The sequence below is a fragment of the Podarcis filfolensis genome, assembly GCF_964270895.1.
Source record: "Podarcis filfolensis genome assembly, chromosome: 3".
In the NCBI taxonomy this organism is placed as follows: Eukaryota; Metazoa; Chordata; class Lepidosauria; order Squamata; family Lacertidae; genus Podarcis; species Podarcis filfolensis.
The window spans coordinates 51,507,615-51,534,162 of record NC_139606.1 but is presented as its reverse complement, the minus strand read 5'-3'; the positions used below and the strand labels follow the sequence as shown (position 1 = coordinate 51,534,162).

At 39.5% G+C, this 26,548-nt stretch overlaps 1 protein-coding gene across 17 annotated transcripts in view; it reads right to left on the bottom strand.

Annotated features, from left to right (window-relative positions):
- ARMC2 (armadillo repeat containing 2) overlaps window positions 1-26,548 on the bottom strand; it is an 87,695-nt gene that overhangs the window by 8,669 nt on the left and 52,478 nt on the right. For 8 of the 17 annotated variants that reach the window (XM_083608320.1, XM_083608305.1, XM_083608314.1 and 5 more), the window contains 11 exons: window positions 20,773-20,911; window positions 18,651-18,907; window positions 17,898-17,970; window positions 17,060-17,239; window positions 14,875-15,074; window positions 10,077-10,153; window positions 8,770-8,856; window positions 7,715-7,890; window positions 6,256-6,358; window positions 5,346-5,566; window positions 1,595-1,740 (listed from right to left, as the gene is read on the bottom strand). In XM_083608320.1, the coding sequence (XP_083464446.1) occupies window positions 1,595-1,740; window positions 5,346-5,566; window positions 6,256-6,358; window positions 7,715-7,890; window positions 8,770-8,856; window positions 10,077-10,153; window positions 14,875-15,074; window positions 17,060-17,239; window positions 17,898-17,970; window positions 18,651-18,868 (1,481 nt within the window). In that variant the 5' untranslated portion in view covers window positions 18,869-18,907; window positions 20,773-20,911. Of the gene's footprint in view, window positions 1-1,594; window positions 1,741-5,345; window positions 5,567-6,255; window positions 6,359-7,714; window positions 7,891-8,769; window positions 8,857-10,076; window positions 10,154-14,874; window positions 15,080-17,059; window positions 17,240-17,897; window positions 17,971-18,650; window positions 18,908-20,445; window positions 20,534-20,772; window positions 20,912-24,444; window positions 24,920-26,548 lie in introns of those variants that run through there. The other 9 variants (XM_083608308.1, XM_083608310.1, XM_083608312.1 and 6 more) reach the window with 8 other exon arrangements.

Below are 26,548 nucleotides of genomic sequence, written 5' to 3'. Positions count from 1 at the left end.
TTCCTTGGGACCCAGACAGAATGCTAAATCCAAGGTTTCAGCTATGGTGCTGCCTGCCCCTTTCTCTCTCTCTTTCTCTCCACACAAACACCCACCCCTCCCCATCCAGGCCAACATGCCTCAAAGGAAAGTGCAAAGTAACATGGATCTTCAGTGTGGGCAAAGGAGAAGCAGCAGCAGCAGCAGCAGCATGACCCCCACAGCCCCCCTCCCTTACCTCCTTTTCTTAAGAACCTAAATGCATTTATCTGGGAGTCAGTTCTACTGAACTCAATGGGGCTTATTTATGAATAGACACATAGAGGATTGCACTGTAAAACCCTTCCTTCCTTGTCATGCCCCCTCGGAGCCTCAATAAGGGAAGGTTCAGAAGCAGATGAAGCATCCATCACAGCTGTTCTGGGAAAGAAAAGGCTTTATACTTACTGGTAGAGACAATAGTAGGGTGAGATAGTGGAGTGCATCCCTGAATTGCATTGCTACACCTAGAAGTGATGTTTACTCAGAGTGCAAAGGTAATCAAATGGTGCCACAGAAATACTGGGGGGGGGGGGCAGGGAGAAGCAGGGCATGTGCTTTTCCTTATTTCAGCTGGAAACAGTGACAGAAAGGAGTGTAATTGGGTTTATGGGTTGTTGACAAAGGGTCCATGGGTTTCAAAATGAGCAAAATAACACTAAATCCAAGAAACATATGAGCAGGGTGTGTGGTCCTGTGACAATGGGATGTGATAACAATGAGCAGTGGTATGGAACAACTGAGGGCTACAATGCACAAACAATGTACAAAACGGATATGGAAAATGTGGATTTGCAAAGGAGGTGTAGAAGAGCCCAGTAACAGTTGCTCTGGGAAATTTGAGATACAGGCCTTTCAGTGATTTGTGGACATCCTTCCTTAACTGATTATGCCAAGGATTGAACCTAGGAATGTGTATGTGCAAAGGAATTGCTTCCCAGCTCAATTCCTACAGAAGTTCCTTTCATGATTTTTGCATGGGGTTCTTGGGCTTAGCAATGCTGGTGACTCATGCACAAAGGAGAGACCAAACAGAGATTTAGTTAATAATGTCATACGACTTGAGGAGGCGAAACGTATTTAATTCTGCAGGTACAGCCTGCATGTGCAACTGGGTCCTATTTCAGGTAAGGCAAATGCAAGCAGTGGTGCCATCAGGTCAGAACTTTGGGGTCCAGGGCCTCACTCAGTGAAATGAGCAAAACACCGGAGAGCTAGCTTGCCATGTTGTGAAGTAAGCAAAATAACCAACATTGCTATTTAAAGAGAAAAGGGGCACCATCAAAACCACAAAGTCCAGGGTCTAAAATTCCCTAACTGCATACAAGCTGACTCTGGTACTTAAGGACTGTTTCTGTGTATGTCCATTTATGTGACTTAAGTCTATGAGGCAGAACATTTCCCCTTCAAAACAATATCCACAACAATATTTCAAGGATTAAAGCTGCACACATACAAAATATGGTAGTACAAAATAAACCAACATGGCTGGGGATGGAGGTGAAGAAGTGGGTGCTGCAAGTATTTGCTCCATGGGAAACAAAAAACTGTATTGTATTTCTTTAAAGGACTTTACCTGAATATTCTGGCCACATTGGTGCAGACATCCTTGTCGTTCATACGTTTCTCCAACATCAGACAAAGCTCTGGAATTGCTTCAGAGTCCAGGAGCTTGCACCTTGACTGAGGCAAGTCAACCAAGTTCCGCAAAGTGGCAGTGAGCTGGAGAAAATATATTTAAACATGAATAAATCATCACATTATTATGAGCCCCAGACACTTTTGAAAATTTAACAAGGTTAGATCTAGCCTAAGCCTCCTCTGATGGCCGCTCTAAGAAACTCTACAGACATGTATGAAATAGTGTGGATTATTTAAACTCTGGAATACGAAGCAATGATACAGACATAATTTTAAAAAACAGGATAGAGGACAGCACGAGTCGCATTTCTCTATTTTGAAAGCAGACAGTATGTTGTTCCTTCCCTGGATACAAGTGAATCCATCTCCTCCTGCCTTTTGACCTGTCTTGTTTACCTAGTATCTCTTCACAACTGGGCAGGGAACTACTGCATGTGCGTGTGATGATCCTTCCTTTTTTTTAGCCAAAATACTAGAGCAAACCATGACAGACACTCCTGGATGAAACCAAATTTCCTAAACCCATTTCAATCTAGCTTCTGACCAAGGGTTGGGGCCAAGATTTACCTTCACCAGGAGATAGACAGAAGGGGTACAAATTCTGCCACTTTCAGCACCTTCATTTTCAGTATCCTTCTGGACCAGCTTTGTGGATTAGAAGTACAGGACAATACTTTTGCAGTAGTTCTAACTCCTACCTTGCTGAAAGGATCCAGAAGGTGGTTTTAGGAGGCTGCTGCCCTTCTCTGCAGGAATTATCCTGCAGTGTTTCTCTTATATTTAACATCTGCATTCAGCCATTGGGGAAGGTTGTCTTACAGTCTGGAGTGAGATGTCACCAGTATACTGACAATACCCAGTTCTCCATTTCTTTTCCAACAGAACTAGCTTTAGCAGTTTCTTGAAATCAGTAATGCTTGCCCTGGATGAGATAACACTCCCCACAAAGAACCAGGAATGCATTTGGGGCATATTTCTGGATCTGAGTTTCCTCCTGGGTTGGTAAAGTGTTGCATGTGCACAAATTTCAATGGTGCCCTTCTTTAAACACACAACTTGTAATGTGCATGCCCTGATGACCTCACAACTTAACTACTATATTATAGTTTGTGTAAAGCTGCCCTTGAAGATAATTAGATAATTCAGCTGGTTCAGAATACAGCAGGATATGTCCACCACTAACTGCATGGAGTATGTTATGCCGTATTACAAGAACTTTGCTGGTCATTGTTGCCAGCCTAATTTCAATGTGCTGATTTTAACTTTTTAAACCCTGCATGGATTTGACAATTTGTCTTCTTACACATGTACTTTGCTATGCCATAAAGTAGGAAGCATCAGTAGCAGAGACCGGTTTCTACCAGCAGTAAAGCTTTTTTTGACATAGCATCCACAAATCAGAGTTCACTGCACAGATTCCTTTCAGAAGGCAATTTAAGTGTTTTCTTTTTAGGCAGGCCTCTGGTTTGTCAGTGACTGAGAGCTATGGCTATTTTAATTTTTGGTTCCACATGTTAATGCTGTTTAAATGTTGACTTTTTATATTTTGCCTTTCATGTACTTCAGAGCATTCAAAAAGAAGACTATACATACAAACAACTGGTAAAGCCAGCAAGGACAAGATTGCCAGTAGTGGGACAGGTGGTGGTGAACAGTAGCTTTGGGTTTTTTTTAAAGCTTCCTATATTTTGGATGTGTTCATTTGCTACTCTATGAATAGCTAACCCACTGAACAAAAATAACAAAATGTGAACTGAGATATGAAGGAAGGCAAGCTGGGGTTGCTCTGGAACAGTGGCAGCTAGTTAAAGGGAGCTTGCCTTTGTAACAGAGCAACTTTTGTTTTTTCTGGAAGCTCACACGCAAACCATGAAGTCAACAACCTTTCAAGAATCTGGTATTCAGAGGTATACTTCCTTCCATGGAAGAAAACAATCATGGCTGGCAATAATTTCAGCAGTGAATTCTACACCCTATATGCTGTGTGATGACATACTTCCTCTTGACTGTTCTGAATCTGCTGCCAACTGATTTCATTACATGACCCTAATATGAAGAGAAAAGGATAAAAAGTCTCTCTATGCACTTTCTCCATCCCATTCATAAACTTAGAATCCTTTCTCATATAGTTATCTTTTCCAAAAATAGAAAATTCCCAATAATACTCCAGCCTTTGCTTGTAGAGAACATGCTCCAATGCTTTCATTGTTTTAGTTGCTCTTTTCTGTATTGTCTCTGGCTCTGCTAAGTTGTGAGTTATATCAACAATATTGTTCTCTTGGAGTTGCATCTCCTCTTCTACAGAGTGATGACCACAATAGTAATGATAATCTTGGTTAATTCAACATTAAAATCCCTCCAAATTGTAAACTTTCTACAAAGCACAAGACAAGCAAAAGTGGGGTTGTTTTGATGAGAACTTTACCAATGACTCCCACTGCTAGACTTACATAAATGCCCTTTGCAAAGTGATCTGCATGTCCCCTCTACTCTTGTCAACAGTCAAACTCCAATTTCCATGTTTCATCATCATCCATACTGGAACAAGAGCTTTTTCATTGGCTATTGCTGCTGTACGGAACATCTATCTTGCATCTCTTTGCTTCACTGATTCTCTATCCCTTTTCTAATCTCCTCTGAAAATTGCCTCTCTGCTAGCTTGCTTTTGCCTCTTAAATAATAGAATAGGGCATAAAGACATTTGATTCCATTCCTTTATCACTTTTCCCCCAACTTGCCAAAAGCATAGAAAGTAGTCACAAGAATTAAACTTTTTTTTTTTTGCCTTCCCTTGCTGAAGTACTACTATTTTCTCATAGTGACCCCATGATTACTATACACTACAGTCCAACACCACCATATTGTTTGTGTGCATAACAGGTGAGATAGATAACTGTAAGAGCATCAAACAGCACTTCCTATAAGCTTGCTCTGGATCCCTTTTAGGATTTCGTTAATCACTAAAATAAAGCACATGTTACTATATTTAGCAAAATAGAGCTTTTTTTATTTATGTGGCAGAATGTTTTGGCTTCCAGAATACTTTTATTTTTCCATATCTTCATTATTTGTAAAGGGAATCCTTCTAAGAGTAATACTTCATTACCTCTTCATTTTCAAGTGATCATAGCAGCTACAATTGTATATGTAAAGTACAGGAAATAAAACCAGAGACTAAGATTCAAGAGATTAGTAAGTATGTTGAAATAAGGGGTATGGCAACTCTAAACAAATTCATCTAGGCAACATGAGCTAGTCAGAGAAGATAAATTTGCACTACACTTGAACAAGATTTGAATGGATTTAAATAAGTGTGGAATGATAAACAAATAGCAGTGATTGGTAATGCTTTCCTTTTGATATAAGGAAGCTCTAAATAAAATAAAGTTGGTGTTTTGTATTAACAAATGATAACCAGTAGAAATCAAAATATCTAAGGGGCAAAGTCAAAAGTGTTTTTAAAAGATAATTGTGTGTATCTTATACAGGAATATATAAATTGCTATCTTTAGTTATTTTTTATTTGTTCCTATATTTCCTATTCTTTACCATAACTTGTGAAGCTCCAACTGTTATACATAAATACACACGTACCTGTTTTCTCCCTATCATTGTTTTATATTTCATGCAAAGTCTCAAGACTGGTCCCAAATCTTATCTGGTTGAAATAAAAGTTTAACTCTGACCTGAACCAAGAGGTGTCCTGAACTGGAAAACCGAGCATCATTTTCATTAATTTCATTGATCTGCTTCATGAGTTGCAACAGTATTTCAACAGTTCCCTTGCTGACCATCTCATTAATGAGCTTTGCATTTCCAGAAATGAATTTTATAGCGCCCATACAATAGAGAAAGGCCTCAGTAGTTGCTTGCAAGTCTTCAGCTCTAAGAACTTCTAGCAGAGAATCTATGGAGAAAATTGTGAATGCTAATCTGAACAATGCTTATTGCCTCTTACCTTGAAGTGACCAAGAGTGGGAGTGCCCAGACATTTGCCCAAGGGAAATTCCCTACCTCCTCCTTCCCAAGGCAGCCTGCTGTTACACCCCCCCCAAAAAAACCCTGTTCTGAAAAGGAACAGGGCTGGGATGAGGGGCTACAGTATCAGGGAAACTGGCTGGAGGGAGCTTGGGTGAGCAGAGCTCTGATTCACACAAGCTACCGCCACCCAATTTTAGAGTGTACATATGCAAGACTCTAAGTAATCAAAATGAGGTATCATAATTACTGATTACTTTCTGGTATCAAATACATTCACTACCTTCAAGATAGCAGGCTGGCTGAATATAGATGTGAGCTGACATTTTTTCTGGTGCTCAGTTGTGGTTTATTTGAGTTCAAAAGGTTAAAATAAAAACTTCCCTCCATCCTTGAAGTATCAAAGGCAGACATACCTGGATACTGAATAGTGTGGGAAATTCAGAGTGCTTTATGCTCGGGGAGGAGGGGGAAAGCAATCTAAAATCATGTCTGCATTCCTGCTTCATTTCTAGACTGCTCCATTTCCCCCAACAAATTAAATGTGTATTTTCTCTTATAAATTACCCAAGAAATAAAACATGGGTACAGCCATGGTAGAATTTATAAGATACTTACCCAATATTTGGTCATGTTGAATGATGGAATCATTTTTTTCATTTCTGCTTATTTTAAACACCAGTTTGCAGACATTAAGCAGGTTCTTTCCACTTACTTTCAGCTGCAAATAACACAGGAAAAAAGCAACATCAGTGCAATCAATACTTGATGGGGAAATCTGTTTTAAATAGACAAGGATCAGTGTGTCAAAAAAGTGCAGGAAGGACTTGATGGGTTCCCAAAAATCTTAAACTATGGTTTAGGAAGCTGGGGTTGTTACATCATAACTGGCTGTCTGGCATAATTAATCACAGAATTCTCAGACTCTCCTTTCCTAACTGTGCTCTTGAATTCCTGGGCAAAAGTGATATGACTGCTCCTTATCCAAACAAGCACACACACATATAAAGGCACACGCGCACACGCGCACACACATTGGTGAGAAGATATGGAAAGCATGCATGAAATACTACACAAAAATTTAATCAGGCATAACACAAAATAAAGGGTGCAATTCAAACCATTTATGCAATTTTTAAGTTCCACTGTTTTTGGTGTGAGAGATTTAAACATGAGCTTGATTTCAATGAGACTACAACCTTTCATGGGCAATATATATTAAAAGCATAGAAACCAAAAGGCAACTAAAGGACTCGTTCATATTCATGTGCTTAAGTCAGAGATCTCTACAGATGTGCCTAATTTTACCTGTATTGCACTCATGATTCTGAGGTCTATTTTTATAGGAGTGAAGGGTTTTTGTACAAATGCAGTTTAAAATCTAAAAATGAGAACGTCATGTCAGAATGGCTGACAAGACTGTTCCTGCACACCCATTACAGTCATTCAAGCTGTATTAAAATTTTCACTGAGTATGAAAACTAAAAGTATGCACATGAGTTTCACCTCTTTCCCTCCAATATTTTCAACGTGGAATAAGAGCCTATGATACATAGAGCAGTGAGAGAATCATAAGTTTTTTCCCCAGATCCTTAGGTTTTTTAATCAGAGATTTCATCTTTTTTATTGTGGGTTGCATTTTAATGGTTTATTTCTGATAGGAAGTTTCTGTGGCTTTACTTAACAATCTAATACATCTGATTCACTTGAGAGAGGCTTATAATTTTCCAGTTTGATGCATAGCACAGCATTAACAGACAAATATTCTGGATATTCTGGTGCGCTAAAACCAATAATACAAAACATATATTTGGGATACCATGTAGCAATACAGATTTTTGTTTTAATAGGGCAATTATTAAAAATCACATGCTCACAGGATTTGTATTTCATACTTATAAAACTATATTAATTCAGTATTTTTGAACTTCTGGTTTAACTCTGTGTGTTCTCTTTGGTGAAAAGTTATTGTGTTTCTTGATACTTAGGATTCATTATACAATTTCACACAAACAGGGAGCTTAAAGCACATACAAAACATCAAATTGCACCATGATCCCTCCACCCTTTAACTTACGCCCAGAATAATTTTTGCAAGTTTCAGGCCAAGTGGATCTGAAGCAATGTCAACTAATTTGTATAAAGTCTTCAGAAGCAAATTTCGTCTTTTAAATCGCTTGCAAAGCATATTTCCTTCCTCCAAGGCCTTATAGAGAATAGTACAGGCATGGCAAAGTCTCTCTACGTTGTCCTCTATTTGATATGGAAAAGAATAAAGCAACATCAATTATCAAACATTTTTCAGAGTCACCAAGAAAAAACAAAACCATAAATTGACTAAAAGGAAAAGCGTTACAGAGATATAAGAAACTCAGTATCAAGCATGATTCTAAAAACTGTAGCCTAAACCTGAAACCTTTAGGTCAGTGGTGAGGAATCTCCAGCCCACGGGCCTAATTAGGCCCATCAGCTCTCTCCATTTGGTCTGTACTGTAATGCCATTTTGGCCAAGCTGCGCCCACCTGCCCTATTCATAGATGCCATATATGATGTCATATGTGGTGCAGGTAAACATGTGGCTCAGCCAAAAGGGGTTTGCAGGCATCACTGATCAGCTGATTGACAACACTTGCAAAGCACCTCAGGTGCTGTGAAGCCCTATGCACAATGCTTTGCAACCTTCAATGACCAGCTGATCCTTGGAACTTGCAAAGCATTGTGCATAGTGTTCTACAAGCACTAATGATCAGCTGACTCTCAGTGCCTTGCGGTTTATGCTTTTGCCCCCATGGTTTGATTTCACACCATGCAGGCAAAAGCAGGTCACCTGATATCATGGTGATCTGCATCAGCTGAATGTCATCAGCATACTGATAGCGCACTGCCCAAATCTCCTAATGACCACTCCCAGTGGCTTCGTGTACATGTTAAATAGCATTTCCCCCTACCCCAAATCTGAAATGGCAGTCCTGATCATAGTGCTGAAAAGCGGATGTGGATCACGGCCTCAACCATAGGCCACAATATATTACCAATGCAAGAACATTAATTGGAATATCAATTACTGGAAGTAAGTATCAGAAAATCTATTTTGTGAAAGTCATAACAAGTATCATAGAAACCATTATGCACCAGACTCTAATTCATGTAGAATTGGTAAAATTTTCATATTCCAGTAGTTTTCTTCCTCTTCTGTCTCATTAGCTTCCAAAGTATTTTCTGAAATTTGAAAACATGTTATTAAGTGACCACACAATGAAATTTACACAACATATGCAAAACTGATTTTAACAACCATATTAATACTTTAGAATATGTAAATGAGTGGAATCTTAACAATCTAAAGTACAGTATCTGCCTAAGCAATAAAAATTATTTAAGGTTATTATTTTCAATTAACTCAATGTATGTTTGATTTTTTTTTTAAAGGAAACTTAAACAACAAAAATTGACAAGTTGAACAAAATGTCTTGGTGGTTTGTCGGTCATAACCACATCTTTGCAGTCTGGTCAGAGAAGTGACATTGGCTTGCATTTATTGGCTGCTGTTCTTAGTATGTAAATACAAAAGCCTTAGCAACACTGAAAGTCGAACCCTTCCAAGCTTACTGTTTCAACCTTTTTGCAGAAGCAATGGAAAAGAAATACACTAAGCTTTACATATAAGTGAATCACTCTAACAGGTTCTTAGCAGTGTAAAATAGCTTGACTGCCTAATCTATGTCAATCTGTACTAAATGAGAATGTATATTGGGCAGCTGCATACAAATTCTAACCACGGCTAGCATATCATAATACTGAGTGATGATGTTCTTTTGCAGCTTCTGAATGCTCCATTAAAAAGACTTTTGTAATGGGTTGCTTCCAATATGCCTGTTTAGCAAATCAGAGTACCAGGCAGGTTGAATCACTTCTAGCCCAGTTTTTAATTAGAAGGGAACACTCAAAAATTATATAAGTGAAACAAATCTAACGGCTATTTCAAATTTCAGGTATAGGTTATATTTTTAGTCAGAAAATAAATAAAACAGAACATCATGTCTATTCAGAAACTTGACACAATGCAGCAAGGTGTGAAAGCTGGCATGGTGCAACTTTTAGATTTAGTTGGCATGCTAGTATCAGGCATAATCTTTCCTAAGCATGTTTACTTGGAAGTAGGCCCCAGTGAATTATTTCCAGGTATTATGTTACAACACCCTGTAAAATGTTAGCTGTGAGTACTTCTTGAAGAAAAATGTTGAGAAAGAACATAATTAGCAAATCACATGTCTGACTGCTATCACAATAAAAACAGCTTCATGAAAAAAATCAGATGCTTACAACTATGCATATCACTTATGTTTTCTAAATGCAAAGGTGCAACCCAACAGTGTACAAGAAAGAAAACCAGTAAATTTTTTTTTAAAATCTATGCTTAACCAAACGATGTGATGTACCTGACACAGTTGCAGACTTAGTCCACTCAGAGTTTTCTAGGCATGATGAAGGACTTTCTTGCCCGTTAACCTGGTCACTTAAAAATGGGAGATGAGATTAACACAGAGAAAACTGTAGGTACACATCATGTACATAGTAGCACTTTCAGCTTTCCATGCACACAACTGGGAAAGTTATTTTTGGAAAATTGAAAGTGCACCTCAGTGCTGGTAGAACTTCACCAAATCATCCCCCAGGAAAATGCACACACTGTAGTCTCAGACTCTGGGGTTTTCTCAGCAACCCAAACTAGAACATAAACGCCAACTTTCTGATAAACTGGAAAGTTGGGCTTCCCCCCTAGCCCAATAACTTCCTATTATCTGATTGGGACTACCAACCACAGCTCACAATCAGAGGATCAATGCAGAGGCTGCCAAGTGTTGACACTGTGAAACTTCTTGGCCTAAGTTAACTTACCATAATTAGTTTGGGAATCTTATAGATAGGAGCAGGAGTCTGTCTGCTCTGTCCAGCCTTAGCTAAGCAAAATAGCCATAAGTTTATTTACGTCTTCAGGTGCCAGTCTTGAAAGCCAACAGGCAATCCCCAGCTGAGGCAAAAGGCCCATCATCATATTATATACATTTTAACCAGCTAGTTTTAGGAGCAATGAAAGCCCAAATAGTATTTCCTCCTTTTGTGCTTCCACCTCACTGATTACTACCAGTACCGCTTGTGTTTACCATTATCATAAGTGAGACTGTCAATTGTCTAATACAGTTAATAATTTTATATATTACTTACATTTTCCCACAAGTTGTATTTAAACAATATTTCACGAATCAATCAAAGCATGCTGCAGTTAAACCGTCAGGCCACAAGAGGCCGCCATTATTGAACATAAAATACTGACAAACTTTTTTTTCTATTCAAGACTAAGAGAATCAACAGTACAAAGGATTTTGCTGTCATGAAATAATGAAGTGAATCTAAATGTTAGCCTTAAATTCTACTTATGGTAATTTCTTAGAGCAATTGATGCTCATGCAAAATGTATATATTAACATCTGATCTTCAAAAAAGGTATACATTTTATATTTTCAACAGAAAATATCAGGTAGATTTTATTTTATTTTACAAAAAAACCCTGTTTGCTTTGAAATACTCTTCTATCATTTCCATACTGTTTTGCAGTGTACAAAGCAGTTAAGAGTCTGTGAATTCTCATTTCTGAGCTCAATTAAGATTTCCACAAAACAACCATACATCCATCTCACCTTTAAAATCCCCACATTTGTTGGTGCTTGTGAGATAAAGACAATTCTCTTAATTATGAGGAGTAATTATCTAACCATCCCATTATGCATATTAAGCTTCTGTAAACCTACTTGGGAAGGCTTTGCTGTGAAAGGTGGCATAGAGTACTTTTAAAGAAACAAGAGTTCTGCTTGAATTTCAATGGTCCCGTGGTAATTTGGTCACAAAATGTTAATATGAAGCAACATTTACAGCCAGTGAATCCACTGGGCAGTTCTTATGGCTAGAAGTTCATGTCTAAGTTACTACCAAATTCCAGGAAAGGTGACACAAGGACAGGGGGAAAAGGGAGGAGGGGAACTAGAGCAGAAGCTTATGTTTGAATTAGATAGGTTTTTTTTTACATCCCATAGGATTTTATACAACTCATACTTATGAGTAGGTCAATTGATTTCATTGGGTCTACTCTGACTTAGTTAGAGACAACCTTATAACTGTAAGCATGTACCTGAATAACATGGACATAAGAAAAATTAAAGGTGCCTATTACGTAGAGCAGTGCTTTTGTCAGTGTGAATACTAGAATTTAAAGAGCATCAATCCACTTACGTAAGATTTTAATCCTACATACTTTGCTACCATAATTAGGCATTGTCAAATCATATTCACTAAGCACAGCGAAAATGAAATAGAACAATCTGCCTCAAAACTGGAGGGCATGTAAACATCTAGCATTCAAAAGTAATATGGATAAGAAAAAGTGAAAATGTGCCGATAGAGATAAATCAGTTTAGGTGAATGTAAAGAAATTTAACTGCAACAGTAATTCTGCGAAGTGACAAATTATTTGAGTATACCTGCAAATTTAACAATTATCACTCTGTGCAAGGCATAGTCTCATCAATTATGAAGAATGGTAGATGCAAACCCTTTGCAAGCAAGTATTCACTTGGGGACGAAAACTAATTTCCAGCCTCGCTGCCATACAAAATGAGCAGAATGAAAGCAAATTTGGAAAAGCTCAATACGTTTTTGCGGCCCATGAAATCCGTTATACAAAATATTTTAGTATGAAGGGACATAAATCAGCTTAGGATGAAAATGAAGTATATTCTTTCCTTTATATCTGCCTCCTTCCACCAACTCCCCCCCTCCCAACTTTTCCTATTAAATTTCAAGTGCCCTGTGTTTGGCATCCCATTCTGCACCCATTCCTCATTGCCTTTCAATCTCTTTCCTTTTGTTTGGTCTTTCCAATATACCGTAGAATGTGCAGACTTGGATTAAGTCCAGGACACAAGCTGTTTTCCAATAGCTACATTCTAAACTGTTAGAACTGGTTATCAAAGTACCGTATTTTTTGCTCTATAAGACGCACCAGACCACCAGACGCACCTAGTTTTTGGAGGAGGAAAACAAGAAAAAAATATTCTGAATCCCAGAAGCCAGAATAGCAAGAGGGATCACTGCACAGTGAAAGCAGCAATCCCTCTTGCTGTTCTGGCTTCTGGGATAGCTGCACAGCCTGCATTCGCTCCATAGGACGCACACACATTTCCCCTTACTTTTTAGGAGGGAAAAAGTGAGTCTTATAGAGCAAAAAATACGGTACTTTCTCAGGCTCAGAGTTAAAGAAACTTTAGCTGATAATATTACTCTGAAATATTACTATGAAACGTATTGTAAGAAACTCAAGTGTACTCAAGCATTAATTCCATCTTATTTTAGAAAAGTGATAGCATAGCAACAGCTGGCACAATCAGGTAATCGTTTGGTGGAGGAGAAATTGGGTACAAATTAATTAGACATTTTTTTTACTCCTGGCCTCTTGGAACTGGCAGATTCTTCTGCAACAACAATTGCATGCATACAGTCCTGATCAATCTTAAGCAGAGCAGATGCACTGGTAAGAAAGGCAAAAAGTAGAACTGTTGGCTGATAACCATTGGGGAATTAAGTATCAATGACACCTACTTGAATGGAGACAAAATGAGCATCTCACTAAATTAAAAGTCCCAAGGACATTAAAAAAACATTGCCTGGGAAAATAGTGGTATATTTTTTCATTGCAATCATCTAACAAGGGCTCAGAATCCATGTTTTAGGGAATGTAGCAGAATGTCTGCATCCAATACCCTAGCCACTTTTTTGTTTGTTTTTTGTTTGGAAGCTTCATTAGTTGTCATTATTGTTAAAGTAAATAATGTTCCTATAAACAATGCAAACAAATGTAGCATCAATTTTTGAGAAAGGGATACAAGAGGCTTAAAATACAGCCTGGACAAGAATGATAGTTTTGACCCTGGGTCCTGTATGTTTAGATCCATAAAGAGTATTTGGAGAGGGGCAGCGATTTGCTGTTGTCAGGAAAAGGGGCATAGGAAGTATTCCTTAATTGTCTACCAATTTTTAAGCATTTTACAATTTACAACAGCAGGAAGCACAAAGTTTGGTGCTAAGATTCCTAACACCAATGCAAGAGGAAACCATTTGATCCTTTGATAGATTAGGAACTAGTTTTCCTTAACTGCACCAGTAGGTAAGGCTAAAATGCACTTGCCAAGGGGAGAAGCAAGCCAATGTCTTTTTAAGGGGTGGGCAATTGAACCAGGAATAAAGAAATACAATAAAATTTAATGAAGATGAAAATTAAACATACATACACAAATTTGGGTCGCTTCATTCAAAACCCCTGGGGGAAAATAGTAACATTATTATTGGTGTTGAGTAAAAGACCCCTGGGTAGTTAAGTCCAGTCAAATTTGACTATGGGGTGCAGCGCTCATCTCCACTTTCAGGCCAAGGGAGCCAGTGTTTGTTCACAGAGAGCTTTTCAGGTCACGTGGCCAGCATGACTAAACCGGTTCTGGAGCAACGGAGCACCATGACGGAAGCCAGAGCACACGGAAACGCTGTTTACCTTCCCACCACAATGGTACCTATTTATCCACTCACGCTGGTATGCTTTCAAACTGCTGGGTGGTAACATTATTTGAAAGATTTGTTTCATTTATAACTATCAGTAACTAGAGAGTTACTAAGAATTCCAAATAGTAGCATATTTTACAAGAGGAATTTGAACACTGTTATCATCTTTAATATGTAAAATCATTTTTTTGCCATGTAGTTGAAAAATAATGTTTTTATTTGGCCTCTGGCATATCTTAATTTCTGAGCTAATTTTTCAGCAATAGCTATGGACCAGATTTAACTATACCATAAATCCTTATTTAATCCTTCTTAAATATATCCATTTTCTTGTGATAACCATCATGACAGCTAACAGTGGTGTAGTGCCATGAAGCCACTCTCCTGACAGCGATACCACTGCCACCTGGGACAGGTGGAAGGGCAGTGAAACCAGTGCTGTGTTGGTGCACTGCTGGAGCCAACATGGCCCTTCTGCATCCTGTGCCATCCTGCACCCTTGCACCACCCCAGTAAGCAACAGTGATGCTGATGTCAGCAGCGTGGCTCCATGACAGCACTGCAGCACACCAGCTGCTCCCACTTTTAAACGTTTTGTGTGAAATACCTGAAGATAAATAAAATACTGACCATTGATTGCTGCACTGAGGTGAAGGTGAAATGTCTGTCATTTGTGAATATACTTCTTCCCCTTCTATCTTATTTTGATGCTCTTTATATGTTAATGGAACACACTTATCCTTAAAGGTCAACTGGACAGTCAGGTTTTGACTTTCATCTCTAGTTCCAGAATGATCACACGTGGTAGGGTGGTCTTCAAAATTCAGTGTCTTACCTGTTTTAACAAAATGGTTAAAGTGTTCTTATAAAGGAAACATACAGAAAGATGTCCTTAAAAGGACAGCTAGTCTTCTGAAATATTATTATTCACATTGTAATAACTGTCCTTGCTAGCTGGCATTAACTAAAATAAGAGAAATCGGTATAAAAGGAACTGATGCAGGCTGGTATTCTTTCCATCAAAGTTTTTTCTAAAGACACATGAACTCCTAATGACATCTTAATTCATAAGAGCTCTTACCTTTCTACTGTATAGAAACTTTTATTCCTAAACTAAGTGAAAATGTTTTATATACTGCAGCATCAGTAGTAAGATAAGGTTAAAGAAGCACACTCAAATTTAATAGTTTCCCCAAAGCAGTCTCTCTCTAACTTTCTTCCCAAAGGACCAAGCAGTGGAAATATGCTTTTGTCATGGATGCTTTAGCTGAAATAACATTTCTGCACTACAAGGAGGTTGGACTAGATGACCCTCAGGATCCCTTCTAACTCTACAATTCTATGATCCCACCCCCTTGATTGAGAAGTAATCCCCTCTACCTTCTTAGATAGTATAGAAATCAAGAACTACATATTGTATCCATATATATATATATATATAGATGGATGTGCTCCAATCTAACTACCTGGCATTTCAACCCAAACCCTTCCTTCATACATTCAACTAAATCCTGCCCCCCCCCAAAAAGGGGGATCAGATTTTTTAAAAAAGAAACTATTGAAGATTTTGATGTATCTTCACTACAGTTGTCTGGATCCTTGGTTAGTTCTATTGGTGAAATGGGAGGAAGGTGACTTTTGGCAATCCCCCATCCCCCTGCAGCCCTTTACACCCACTGAAAGTCTCTGGAGGGCTCAGGGACTCTCTGGAACAGAGTGGTGGGGCTACAGGAGGAATTGGTGAAAAACTGCCCTCCCTCCTTTTGATTGTGGGTTCCTCCACTGGACTGAAAGTCTTCCATAGATGGAAGGAACCCATCCATTTGTAGAAGGTTAATTTATGGACTAACTACACGTGAGGATAGTGGCATGATAGTATTCATGACATTGATTTTGTTAAAATTAAATACCAGGCACATGGGGTGGTGAGGAGAATAGTCAGCAAAACAGCAAGGGGGGAGGGGGAAGCATGGCTTTCTAAATAGCTCAGTTGGTTAGAGAGGGGTGCTGATAACACCAAGGTTGCAGGTTCGATCCCCATATGGGACAGCTGCATATTCCTGCATCGCAGGAAGTTGGACTAGATGACCCTCAAGGTCCCTTCCTACTCTCCAATTCTATGATTTAAGCCTTCCCTCCCAGCCACAATCTCATTAAAGTCACACAAACACAGCCAAACACAGTAACTGGAGGTCCCCCCTCCACAAAATGCTAATTGCCCAAGCATTTCTGTTTTGGGTATGTGTGACTTTTAATGAGATTAAACCTCTCCTCCCATGCTGTGAAGCCAATAACTACTGCAGCTCCCCCAGCCTGGCATTTCATTTTAAAAACAACACTATTTCTGATCACATCATTAGCATCTTGCACAGTTTGGCCCTTAAGATCCACACCAATGTATGAAAAGACATTTCACTTGGGATGAACTGCAAACTAAATCACTGGACTTTAAGAGAAGGGCCATAGTTCAGAAACAGAGCATCTGAAATGCATGTGGAAGTTTTCAAGTTCAATCACTTGGCATCTCCAGGAAGGGGAGGGAGAGAACCCTGCCTGAAATCCTGGAGAAACAGTATAGAGCTAGATGGATCAGTGGTCTGAGTCATATAAGGCAGCTTCCTATGTTCCTAGGACTGCAAGCTAGGGCTGCTGGAGCAGAAAATTTTCTGCATCAGCAGTGAGTTGGACTAGGGGACCTTTGAGATGCCTTCAAACTCTATGACTCTATGAAATCCAATTGTTCAGTTAGGCTGACTCTAATATATTTTATAATTGAGTTCTTACAAAAGCTTGGTAAAAAGGATTAAACAGAAACATTCTTACTCTCATTGGGAAGTAGTATTTTATCTGGGAGAAGGTTTCCATGAGATGCAGTTCTAAACAAACGGGCACGAGCATTGCTGATTCTCCTAATTTCCTCTGAATCTATTGGTGATTTAGGAGGTGAAATATGATGCTCCTCATTATTCCTGGGTGATGACAGCAACTTTGGCTTCTGTTACAAGAAAAGATCTAATTTAACATACAGGCACTTGTAAGAATCAGAAGATGGAGGTTATTAACATTATGGGTCTTGCCATAATCTATTTATTGACAAATTTCTTCTCATAATAGTTTTCCCTGAGCAAGAAGTTCCACTAAACTTAAGCCAGTCTGTTTACTACTTCATCTTATCTTCCTGGTAAATAACAGGAGCTGACTCTGAGGTCTTAAGTGAATTCACAAAGGAACAAATACTCCGAAGGGTATTCTTGTTACAGACCACTGTAGTGAAATTCCACAAAACTTATTTACACACATTTCCAAAGATGGCTTTGGAAAGAAGGGGGGTGGGTGAAGCAAGACATGGATGCTTCAGTATCAGCCTTGGTAATTTTACTTCCAGTGGATAGGACTAGGGATATGCCACAGTTCCACGAGACTGCAGAAAAAGCACCAAATGTGGTAGTGGGCACAAATTCACTTTCCTGATAATATAATTGTAAAAAGCAAGTTCCTCCTAAGGAGCCAGAGAGGCAGCTGAAAAATACTTAAGTGATGGAAAGTGGCCTTAAGTGTCAATCTGCATTAAGTTTGCAAAATGCAGTCTTTCTTGGCACATAATTTTAATGGAGCACAGAATACACAAAGCCCTGATAAAAGATAATACATACATGGTCCAGTGGGCTTAGACGTGCACAAGAGACAGGCCTTGATTCAACCCATTCAAAGCTGGAAGCATGAAGACTGGAATGAAAAACAGAACATATTAATTAAATGTGTAGATAACATGTTTTTCTTCACAAAGTACTTTCTATGTGCATACTAATGGAGTGAAAATTCTACCTCTGCCAAATTGCTTTACTGAAAATCGCTTTTTTGGAATGCAAAACAAAACACAGGTTAGAGAAGATGTAAAGAAAATAAAGGGGCTAGTTATATGCCATGGTGCCTATTCTACTTAATGGCACAAGGAATAACGCTGCCTTATTCCAAGTCCCCTCTATGCTGGCTACTGAGCAGCTGTAATGGCAATCCATATTGTGATAGTGCTTCTCTTTTAGAAGCAATTCCTTTGGGAATGTCAAAATCAACAAGAGCAGGAGATGACACATCCAGAAAGCAAATGAGAGGTGCTTCAGCTTCCTACACATTAAACCTAATAATAGTTTTGGGTTGACAGTGAATACTTCTTTTCCTTTTAAAAGTTGTCAGAAACACTTCAGTTATTTCTAGCCAAACTTCTTATCAGCTACATCCATACAGCAGGAAGCATGTACTCCCTACCAAGATAGATGGACAATTTTATACCTGCGTTTTTATACTTCTCTAATTCACCTGAATCAATAGCGGTGACAGACACTTATATTTTATCCCCCATTGACATGGAATGTAGGGTTATAGCCCTTCCCTCCAAAACCCCATACCTAAAAGCAGAAGGTGGTCTATTTTCAGGTGTTCTTGAAGACGCAGATCCAAAAAGCTTCCTTTGCTCCTCCCTTGGTGTGAACGGTCTTTGAGTTCTTAAAATCCTTAGTGTATTTCGTGCTTCATTTATTATCTCAGCACTGGTCTTCTGGACAGCTAATGGGGGCTTATAGAAACCTTCTGAATATTCTACATTTTTGTTCTTTGAGGGCTTCATTTTTCTGATAGAAATGAGTTTGCAGTATGTACTCCAACACTGTGCAGAAGAGATAGGAAATATAAAACTTCTAGAAACTTGTTTGCAATGTCAGTATTTCAAGGTTCAGATCACACTCTGATGAACATCTAATCCCTGTGTTTCCCACTGCATTGGTCATTAGTTCATGCTGCTCAGCCATCTGTCTGCACCACAGATTAGCATGGTCAGTCTAGTCTGCATGGCAGCAGAAGCTATTCTGCTGCAGGATTCTCCAGTGCTGCTTTGTTTCTGCTATTATTGATATATTTGTGTCACTTCCTGCTACAATTAAATTAATCAGCAGCACATGCAAATGCAAATGCACCCTTAAGGCATCAAGACCATTACGAAAGACAGTGGTACCTCGGGTTACATACGCTTCAGGTTACATACGCTTCAGGTTACAGACTCCACTAACCAAAAATATTACCTCGGGTTAAGAACTTTGCTTCAGGATGAGAACAGAAATCGTGCTCTGGCGGCGTGGCGGCCCCATTAGCTAAAGTGGTGCTTCAGGTTAAGAACAGTTTCAGGTTAAGAACGGACCTCCGGAATGAATTAAGTTCTTAACCCAAGGTACCACTGTAAAACATTATTTCAAACAATCTCTAAATTCACAGAACCTATGCACAGCATAGCCTTACCCACCAGATATGGCTGCTTTAAATAAATGCCTTAACAATAATAAATTATTGCTTTCAGAATCTAAAAAAATTATTTGTACTGTTATATGCGGCCCATTCACGGGTGGCGCTGTGGGTAAAACCTCAGTGCCTAGGACTTGCCGATCGCATGGTCGGCGGTTTGAATCCCCGCGGCGGGGTGAGCTCCCGTCTTTCGGTCCCAGCTCCTGCCCACCTAGCAGTTCGAAAGCACCCCTAAGTGCAAGTAGATAAATAGGTACCGCTTTCTAGCGGGAAGGTAAACGGCGTTTCTGTGTGCTGCGCTGGTGCCAGCTCGCCAGAGCAGCTTCGTCACGCTGGCCACGTGACCCGGAAGTGTCTCCGGACAGCGCTGGCCCCCGGCCTCTTAAGTGAGATGGGCGCACAACCCTAGAGTCGGACACGACTGGCCCGTACGGGCAGGGGTACCTTTACCTTTACCTTTTATGCGGCCCATGGTAAGATGTAAGATGCGCTTAATACACACATGAAGGTAATACTTATGTAATGTTGAAGAGGGCATTTTGTCTACAGTGTATTGTTTATATAGGATGACAAGCTGGATATTTTTTGTCTTTTCAGTGCATTTCTGTAGTAAGGCTTACTGAACATTTTCTTCTTGTTCAGCAAAAAATCCTGGATAATAAACCAAATTTGAAAAATCCCCTTGGGGTGTTATTGGGAGCTATTGGTATGCATGTGGGGTGGTTGTTGATCAGAGTAGAAGAGCAGTATTTAAACTCTATGGTCTCCTGGAGGACTTCCAACATACATTTAAGGCCATTTTGGAAAGTGTCCTGGATATTCCATCTGAACTATGTCAGAGTATCTCCTGTGTGATTTTCTAACTTCCGTCAGTATACAATTTATAACTTTACATTTTACAACTTCTACCTGCATTATGCATGTGGTAGCTGCATTACTGGGGGACTAAGGCAGGCCAGACACACTCAGCTGATGGGCCAGGTGGTTGTGATCCCACTTTCCCACAACTTTAGAGCCTATGTGGATTAGCCCATTCAAAGATGCAACTTTTGGAACCTGGGAGAGAAAGGCACTCTCAGATAACTCAAGCTTCTTTGCAGTACTGAAGTGCCAATGATTATTATCCTACTGCTTTATTATTAATGGCAAAGAAACAATGGAGAAGTACAGTGAGCACAGAACATCACTTACCAGCGGGAAGGAAGTCACACAAACATATGCACAAAAGATACTCACCAAAGGATTCACTGCTATGCACTTTCAGGGCCAAACACAACAGTTTCCTGACTCCATAGAAAACTTCATTAAATAACCATATAAACACCCACAAGCTGAAGATGTGGTAAATACTACAATGATGATATCACAGCAGGATCTGAATGATAAAAAGAAAACATTTACTGTCAAAACAAACAAGACAAGTTATCAGTGCTATCTAGGGATTGTTCTAATAGAAAATGTAAACCGAAACTACAGCCAAAAAGAACAAACACTAATATCCTACACAAGACAGATCATCAACTTTAAAAATGCAAGCTCCAGACAGTCCATATCTCAATGAAAGATTTCTTCCACATTTATGCAGCTTAAGGCAACATGCCAAGTCAATTTCTTTGTAGATAACCAACAAAAATCTAACCAGAATATTTATTGTTCATTTGTTGCCTCCTCTGCATAAAAAGGCATGGCAGTTTGACTTCTAGTAAAAACTTCTCAGGACTTAAGTTTGTATAATGTGCTTCTTTTCAAACCACTTCTTTTTAAGCACAAACTCCACAGCCATTATTACATTCTTTCAAGGGATCAAAGCTTCTTACTGAACAGTGACTTCACACATGTATATACACACTTGATTTCTCTGTACTTGTTTAATGTACACTGGATGACTGGCAGGCGAATGCAGGTTTCTCAGACAGGTTGATCTGCTATTGTGGCTTTTCTCACTTAAAAATCATTTTAAAAGTTTCTGAGATACCTTCAACAGAATAGGCTGAAAACAACTGCTCTTAGGTATGCTAACTGGCCTCTGAAATTCAACATGCGGAAAATGCAGCTGGGAAACTACACATTCATTGAACGCTGAGCAAGCCGGAGGGATTTATTGGCAGGAAGAATTTCCTGCCAGACCTTTTCAGAACCATAGGCTGTGCCAACAAAGTTTTAAGTTTTTAAAGTTTTTAAGTGTTAAGTTCTTATTTCAGTAGTTACACGGACTTTTCTATAACGGTTAGATGTATGTATGTTTGTATGTATGTGAAAATACAATTCAGTATATGGTAACCCAGTTCACACATCAACCATGGCTCAGCATGTGGGCTCCTGAAGTGAAGATCACGGCTGCTGTACTCCTTATCCAATTCTGCTGCTACTGTGCTATCTGGGGCTAAGCTATGGTTTGGCTTTGGGCTCATCCATACTCTCATTTGATGTGGATAGTAAACTTCACATACTTCCATTAATTGTTAGCTATCTCACCAAACTACAATACCCAGGGTTCCTTTGAGGAAGTCATGAGAGTTAAAATGATGAGTGAACTATACAAATTTTTAGAAGAGATTAAGAAACAAACCAATTTTCTAATCTGGAAAATTGCATCAGATAGATACATATATTTTTTGTGAGTTGTTTTTGTTTTTGTTTCTTTTTTGTTTCTTCTCTTCTATCACAAACTCCAAGCTGGAGTCATGATTTTGACTTTTAAGTACTAACAGTAGGTTATATTTTAATTAAATAAGTGCTATAATCAAATGGTAAATTAAGTTTGTGACAGGAATATAAACAGAAACAAAATCTTTCAGTTTCAATTTCTATTATACTCCCTGTTGCACTCTGAAGTTTTAGAACACCTTAACAATTCCTATGTCGCTGATCTCAGTCTTTGAAGAATGAGTCATTTCCTTCTACTTTAAAATCCTTACATTTTGCTCTAGAGACATACCATTTATTGGATTTTAATATTTGCTCTCTTTTAATTAAGTAACTGGCAACCTGGGAGACATGAATACATTCTGTACTGCAGCAGAAGCATAGCCCATGACAGGTTCTAATTAAGTTTCAATCAAATCTCCTTTCGATCTTAAATTGTCTGCTTTACAAGTACATTTATGATGGAGGCGTTGATTGCAGAGCCATAGTCAAGCCTGCAAACAAACTTTTATTAAAAAAAAAATCCTGTCTCCTCACTTACCACATTTTGACCAACTCTGCTCATAATGAAAAAGTTATGATTTATTCTTAGGATATGGCATAATTCCCTCAAAAATAATAAAACACACATTATTAAAAACATGCTCCTTCAGTATTTGTGTTTTATGTTTTATTTGAATAATGAAGGAGCCACATATCCTTAATCTGAATGGAATTCCTACACTGGAAGAACCATCATGTCTTTGAAATAAAGACTAATCTGAATTCTGAGAAGAAAAATAAAAGTTAGCAGTACATCAGTGCTACTTTCCTCCCAGTGATTCGAAAAGATTAAAAACTCACAAAGAATCGTGCTGATCAGGTCTGAGGAAGGGAATTCAGGAGAGGAAGGAGGAAATTTGTTTTTCTTCTGTTGAAGCCCCCCTAAGGCCATTGCCAGAGGCATACCTAGGCCCACTTGCACCCTAGGCAAGGAGCTAGTAGTGCTGCCAGCTGGCCAGAGAGGCGGCCCTACAGGCTTGCTATGATAGAGTCAGAGTGGAAGAGTGTGATTTATATGCCCCCCTTGACCTGGGCCCTTGGCAGGGCCAACCTTACCAACACCTAGGTACACCCCTGGCTATCGCTGTCTATATAGCACTAGAGGATTTAGGTTTAGGGCTGCCTGCCTGCCTTGATTTATTCCCAACTCTCTTTTTTTAATAGTAGGGGTGAGGATGCTGGAAAATGTTAGGCGTGTCCCTTTCCCCTTTATTTCATTCTGAAACATACCAGTATAGTCCAAGGAAGGGAGTTTATTTTAACTCTAAAAGCATATACCACCACCCAATTCTAATCTCCCCACCCTCCAGAATACTTACTTTTTATATATTTTAGTGTTTTAGTGTATGCCACTCTAATACACTTAGGGAGAGAGGGATATAAATGGTTTTAAACAAATAAGTTAATAAATAACTATAAACTGCTATTAAGCATGCCGATTTCTCCTCCTCCTTCCTCTACAAATGGATACCCTTGCATTCCTATATCCTGAAAGCAAACATGTGCTTGTTGCACTGTATTTGGAGTGTGTGGTTTAGATTATTACGAACTTCTATATACATTTTTTTTTAAATTTGGTTACCCAAGCTAAATGAACAGGCACTCGGTTGCCTAAGTTCACAATAAGTTAGGGACGAATTTAAGATAGCCAGACTACAAAAAAATTATAAGATCATCCTTTTGTCTTCATTTGTCACAGTTTTCCAAACTCTTTTAAATAACAGTTTTCAGGCCTGGTGTAACTTGAGCTATTCAGATTATTCCTGAACCAATCATTGATACTTCAAAGGAATCAGAAGAATCAGTGCAGCTGGCACAACTTCCCCACCACAGTTGTTTTAAATGAATTTAAATGAATTTACTAGCTGGGGCTTTTCACAACCACCACCCCTGCCTTACTTACACACACACACACTTCCTGAGCAGAAGCAGCCATATACACACAGGCTAGACAGTGTGGGATAACTTCAATATAGTTATAACAGGAACTCAGCTGCAAAGAAATACCACGTGATTTAAATAGCTGGGTTCACAATTACTCCTAGGTTTCTGACCGACACAGCAGCCTTATGCATATTATATTTTTGCACAGGCAAAATGTAGGACATTTATGTATTTGCTATTCACAACAATTCACACAACAAGCTGGTTCTAGAGAGAACCGAGTTGGTACCAGCGTGGTTCTTCTTGTCTTTAAGGCTACATTTTCTACATATTTACCTATTTAACTTTCAGTATCTTGTAGGAATAGATGCATTTCTAACAACCACCACCAAACCTCAGTCTCAGTCCAAGGCTTGAGTGCAGGTGGGCACCCCTGATGCCATCCGCCAAGAGGCAGACGGACGGAGGTATATAGAGGGAGAATCTAGGCAGATAGGCCAGGAAGTCCTTAGCAGTTCCTGCTCCAGGCGGCATCCTGTTCCCTGGGAACCGACCAGGTAGCCTCGGTCACCATAGCAACCACACGCGCGCGCGCGCGCAGAAACCCTACTTAGCTGCCCCCTTCCTCCGACCCTCCACACCTTGGGCTCCCCGTGTCCTCCAAGCTACTGAAGGGAAGAAATGTATCCGAGAACCTGCGAGGAAAGGACGGTCGTCGCGTCAGCCGCTGCTGCTTTTCCTGCTCCCGTCGCAGCCGGTGCACCGTAAGAGCGGGCAGCGGGCGCCTCCGTCGTCGGTACTGGGCATGCTCGGAAGAACGGCGCATGCTCTGTAGCAGCGGCCGAAGCATTTGCCCTTTTCCCCTCTCGAGCTACTTCCGCGTTGTTGTTGTTTTAATACGGCAACCTGTCCCGAAATGTTGGCGGGCGAGCAGGCAGGAAAGGCGGGGCTGTTCTGCCGCAAAAACGACATCGTAGTATTCGTCCATGCTAACTGTGCTAGGTGGGAAGTCATTTATTAGCGCTCAAGTTTAAATAGGCACCACATTGCCGCTGGTTCTGCTGAAGTGTTCTCTGGCAGCATAGTTACTCTGCCCTACATCGGGTTACAAAGTCAGCTCTGTGCCCACGCCTTACATCAGTTCACTAGGGGTTTCCACAGCGATGGAACAGCATCAGACGCAACAGACATTACCCCCATCTTAATTGCAATAGTTTGCTTTTCTTCCTTGCTCACTCACTCACTAAACTGCAACACCTTTATATGTAACATCACGACTACTTTTTCTACCTGTATGTAGTCTCTAAGGTTTATATGTTACATTATTGCTTCATTTATATATATTTATGTCAGCAACCCTGTCACTCGGCCTAAATAATAGAATTGCAGAGATGGAAAGGACCCCCCAAAAAAATCTAATCCGCGCCCTAAATCTTTGAAACCATGTTGATCTACAGATGATAATTATATTATAGCGGCAGCTGCAGATCTGGCAAGGGCTGTAGATCATTAGTGGGCTTGCTAAAAGAAAAAGGGTACTTCCAGATGGGCATTTATTGCAGAACCTGTGCTTCTAGACAGGGTTTTGGTTCTAGATTGTGCTGGAGTAGGTAGGGCTTCGGTTTAATCCAGCAGGACTCAAGTTTACATTCTTATAAGCAGACAATGAATAGGATTACATTGTAAATTCCACTGAACTCAGTAGGACTTCTTAGTAAAATTGTGCTGTACAAGATTTTCCTGCCCTATTTTGACCAGCTTTTAGTCTAAGTAATGCAGAAAATTAATCAAGCTCACTTTGTTTTGACTTTTCTCCCCAAACAATTCCTTTTAGCAATGGTCATTTCCAGGCCCCTTGCTTTGTATTTCTATTTGCTTTTCTTCCACAGTCAGATTCCAAAACATATAAAAGCTGAGGCATTTGTAAAGAGGTTCCATTATGATCTTACTGACATTTATTTCATACATGTAAAGACCTAAGGCAAGTGTGCCTGTCATGCTCACCAGAAGATCCCAAAAAGCCCTTTGGAGTCCATCAGTGTCCATAAGCATCTGAGTGTGAATCACATTAATAGACCTCCCATGCATTCAGAGGGGAAATAGAAGTCTAGATTTCAACAGGAAGTGGTTAAATCATAATAATACAAAATCCCCCATTTTCAGATTACTATCTTCCTGTGTGGCCAAGAAACAACTATCAGGTGTATCTTGCTTTATGTGTTGGGCTAAAGACATGTTGGAATAGCTCAGGATTGTAATGGCACCCATAAATCCAGAGCCATCAAGGACCTGGTGACCTTAGCATGAAAACTAGGTTCCCCCCAGCCCAGAACAACCATCCCGGGAATCTTCAACACCATATCCAATACCACCACTGTCAGGTGATTCACCAGCAGAATTTCTAATCTGTCCTGTCACTCAACACAAGATACATATACTC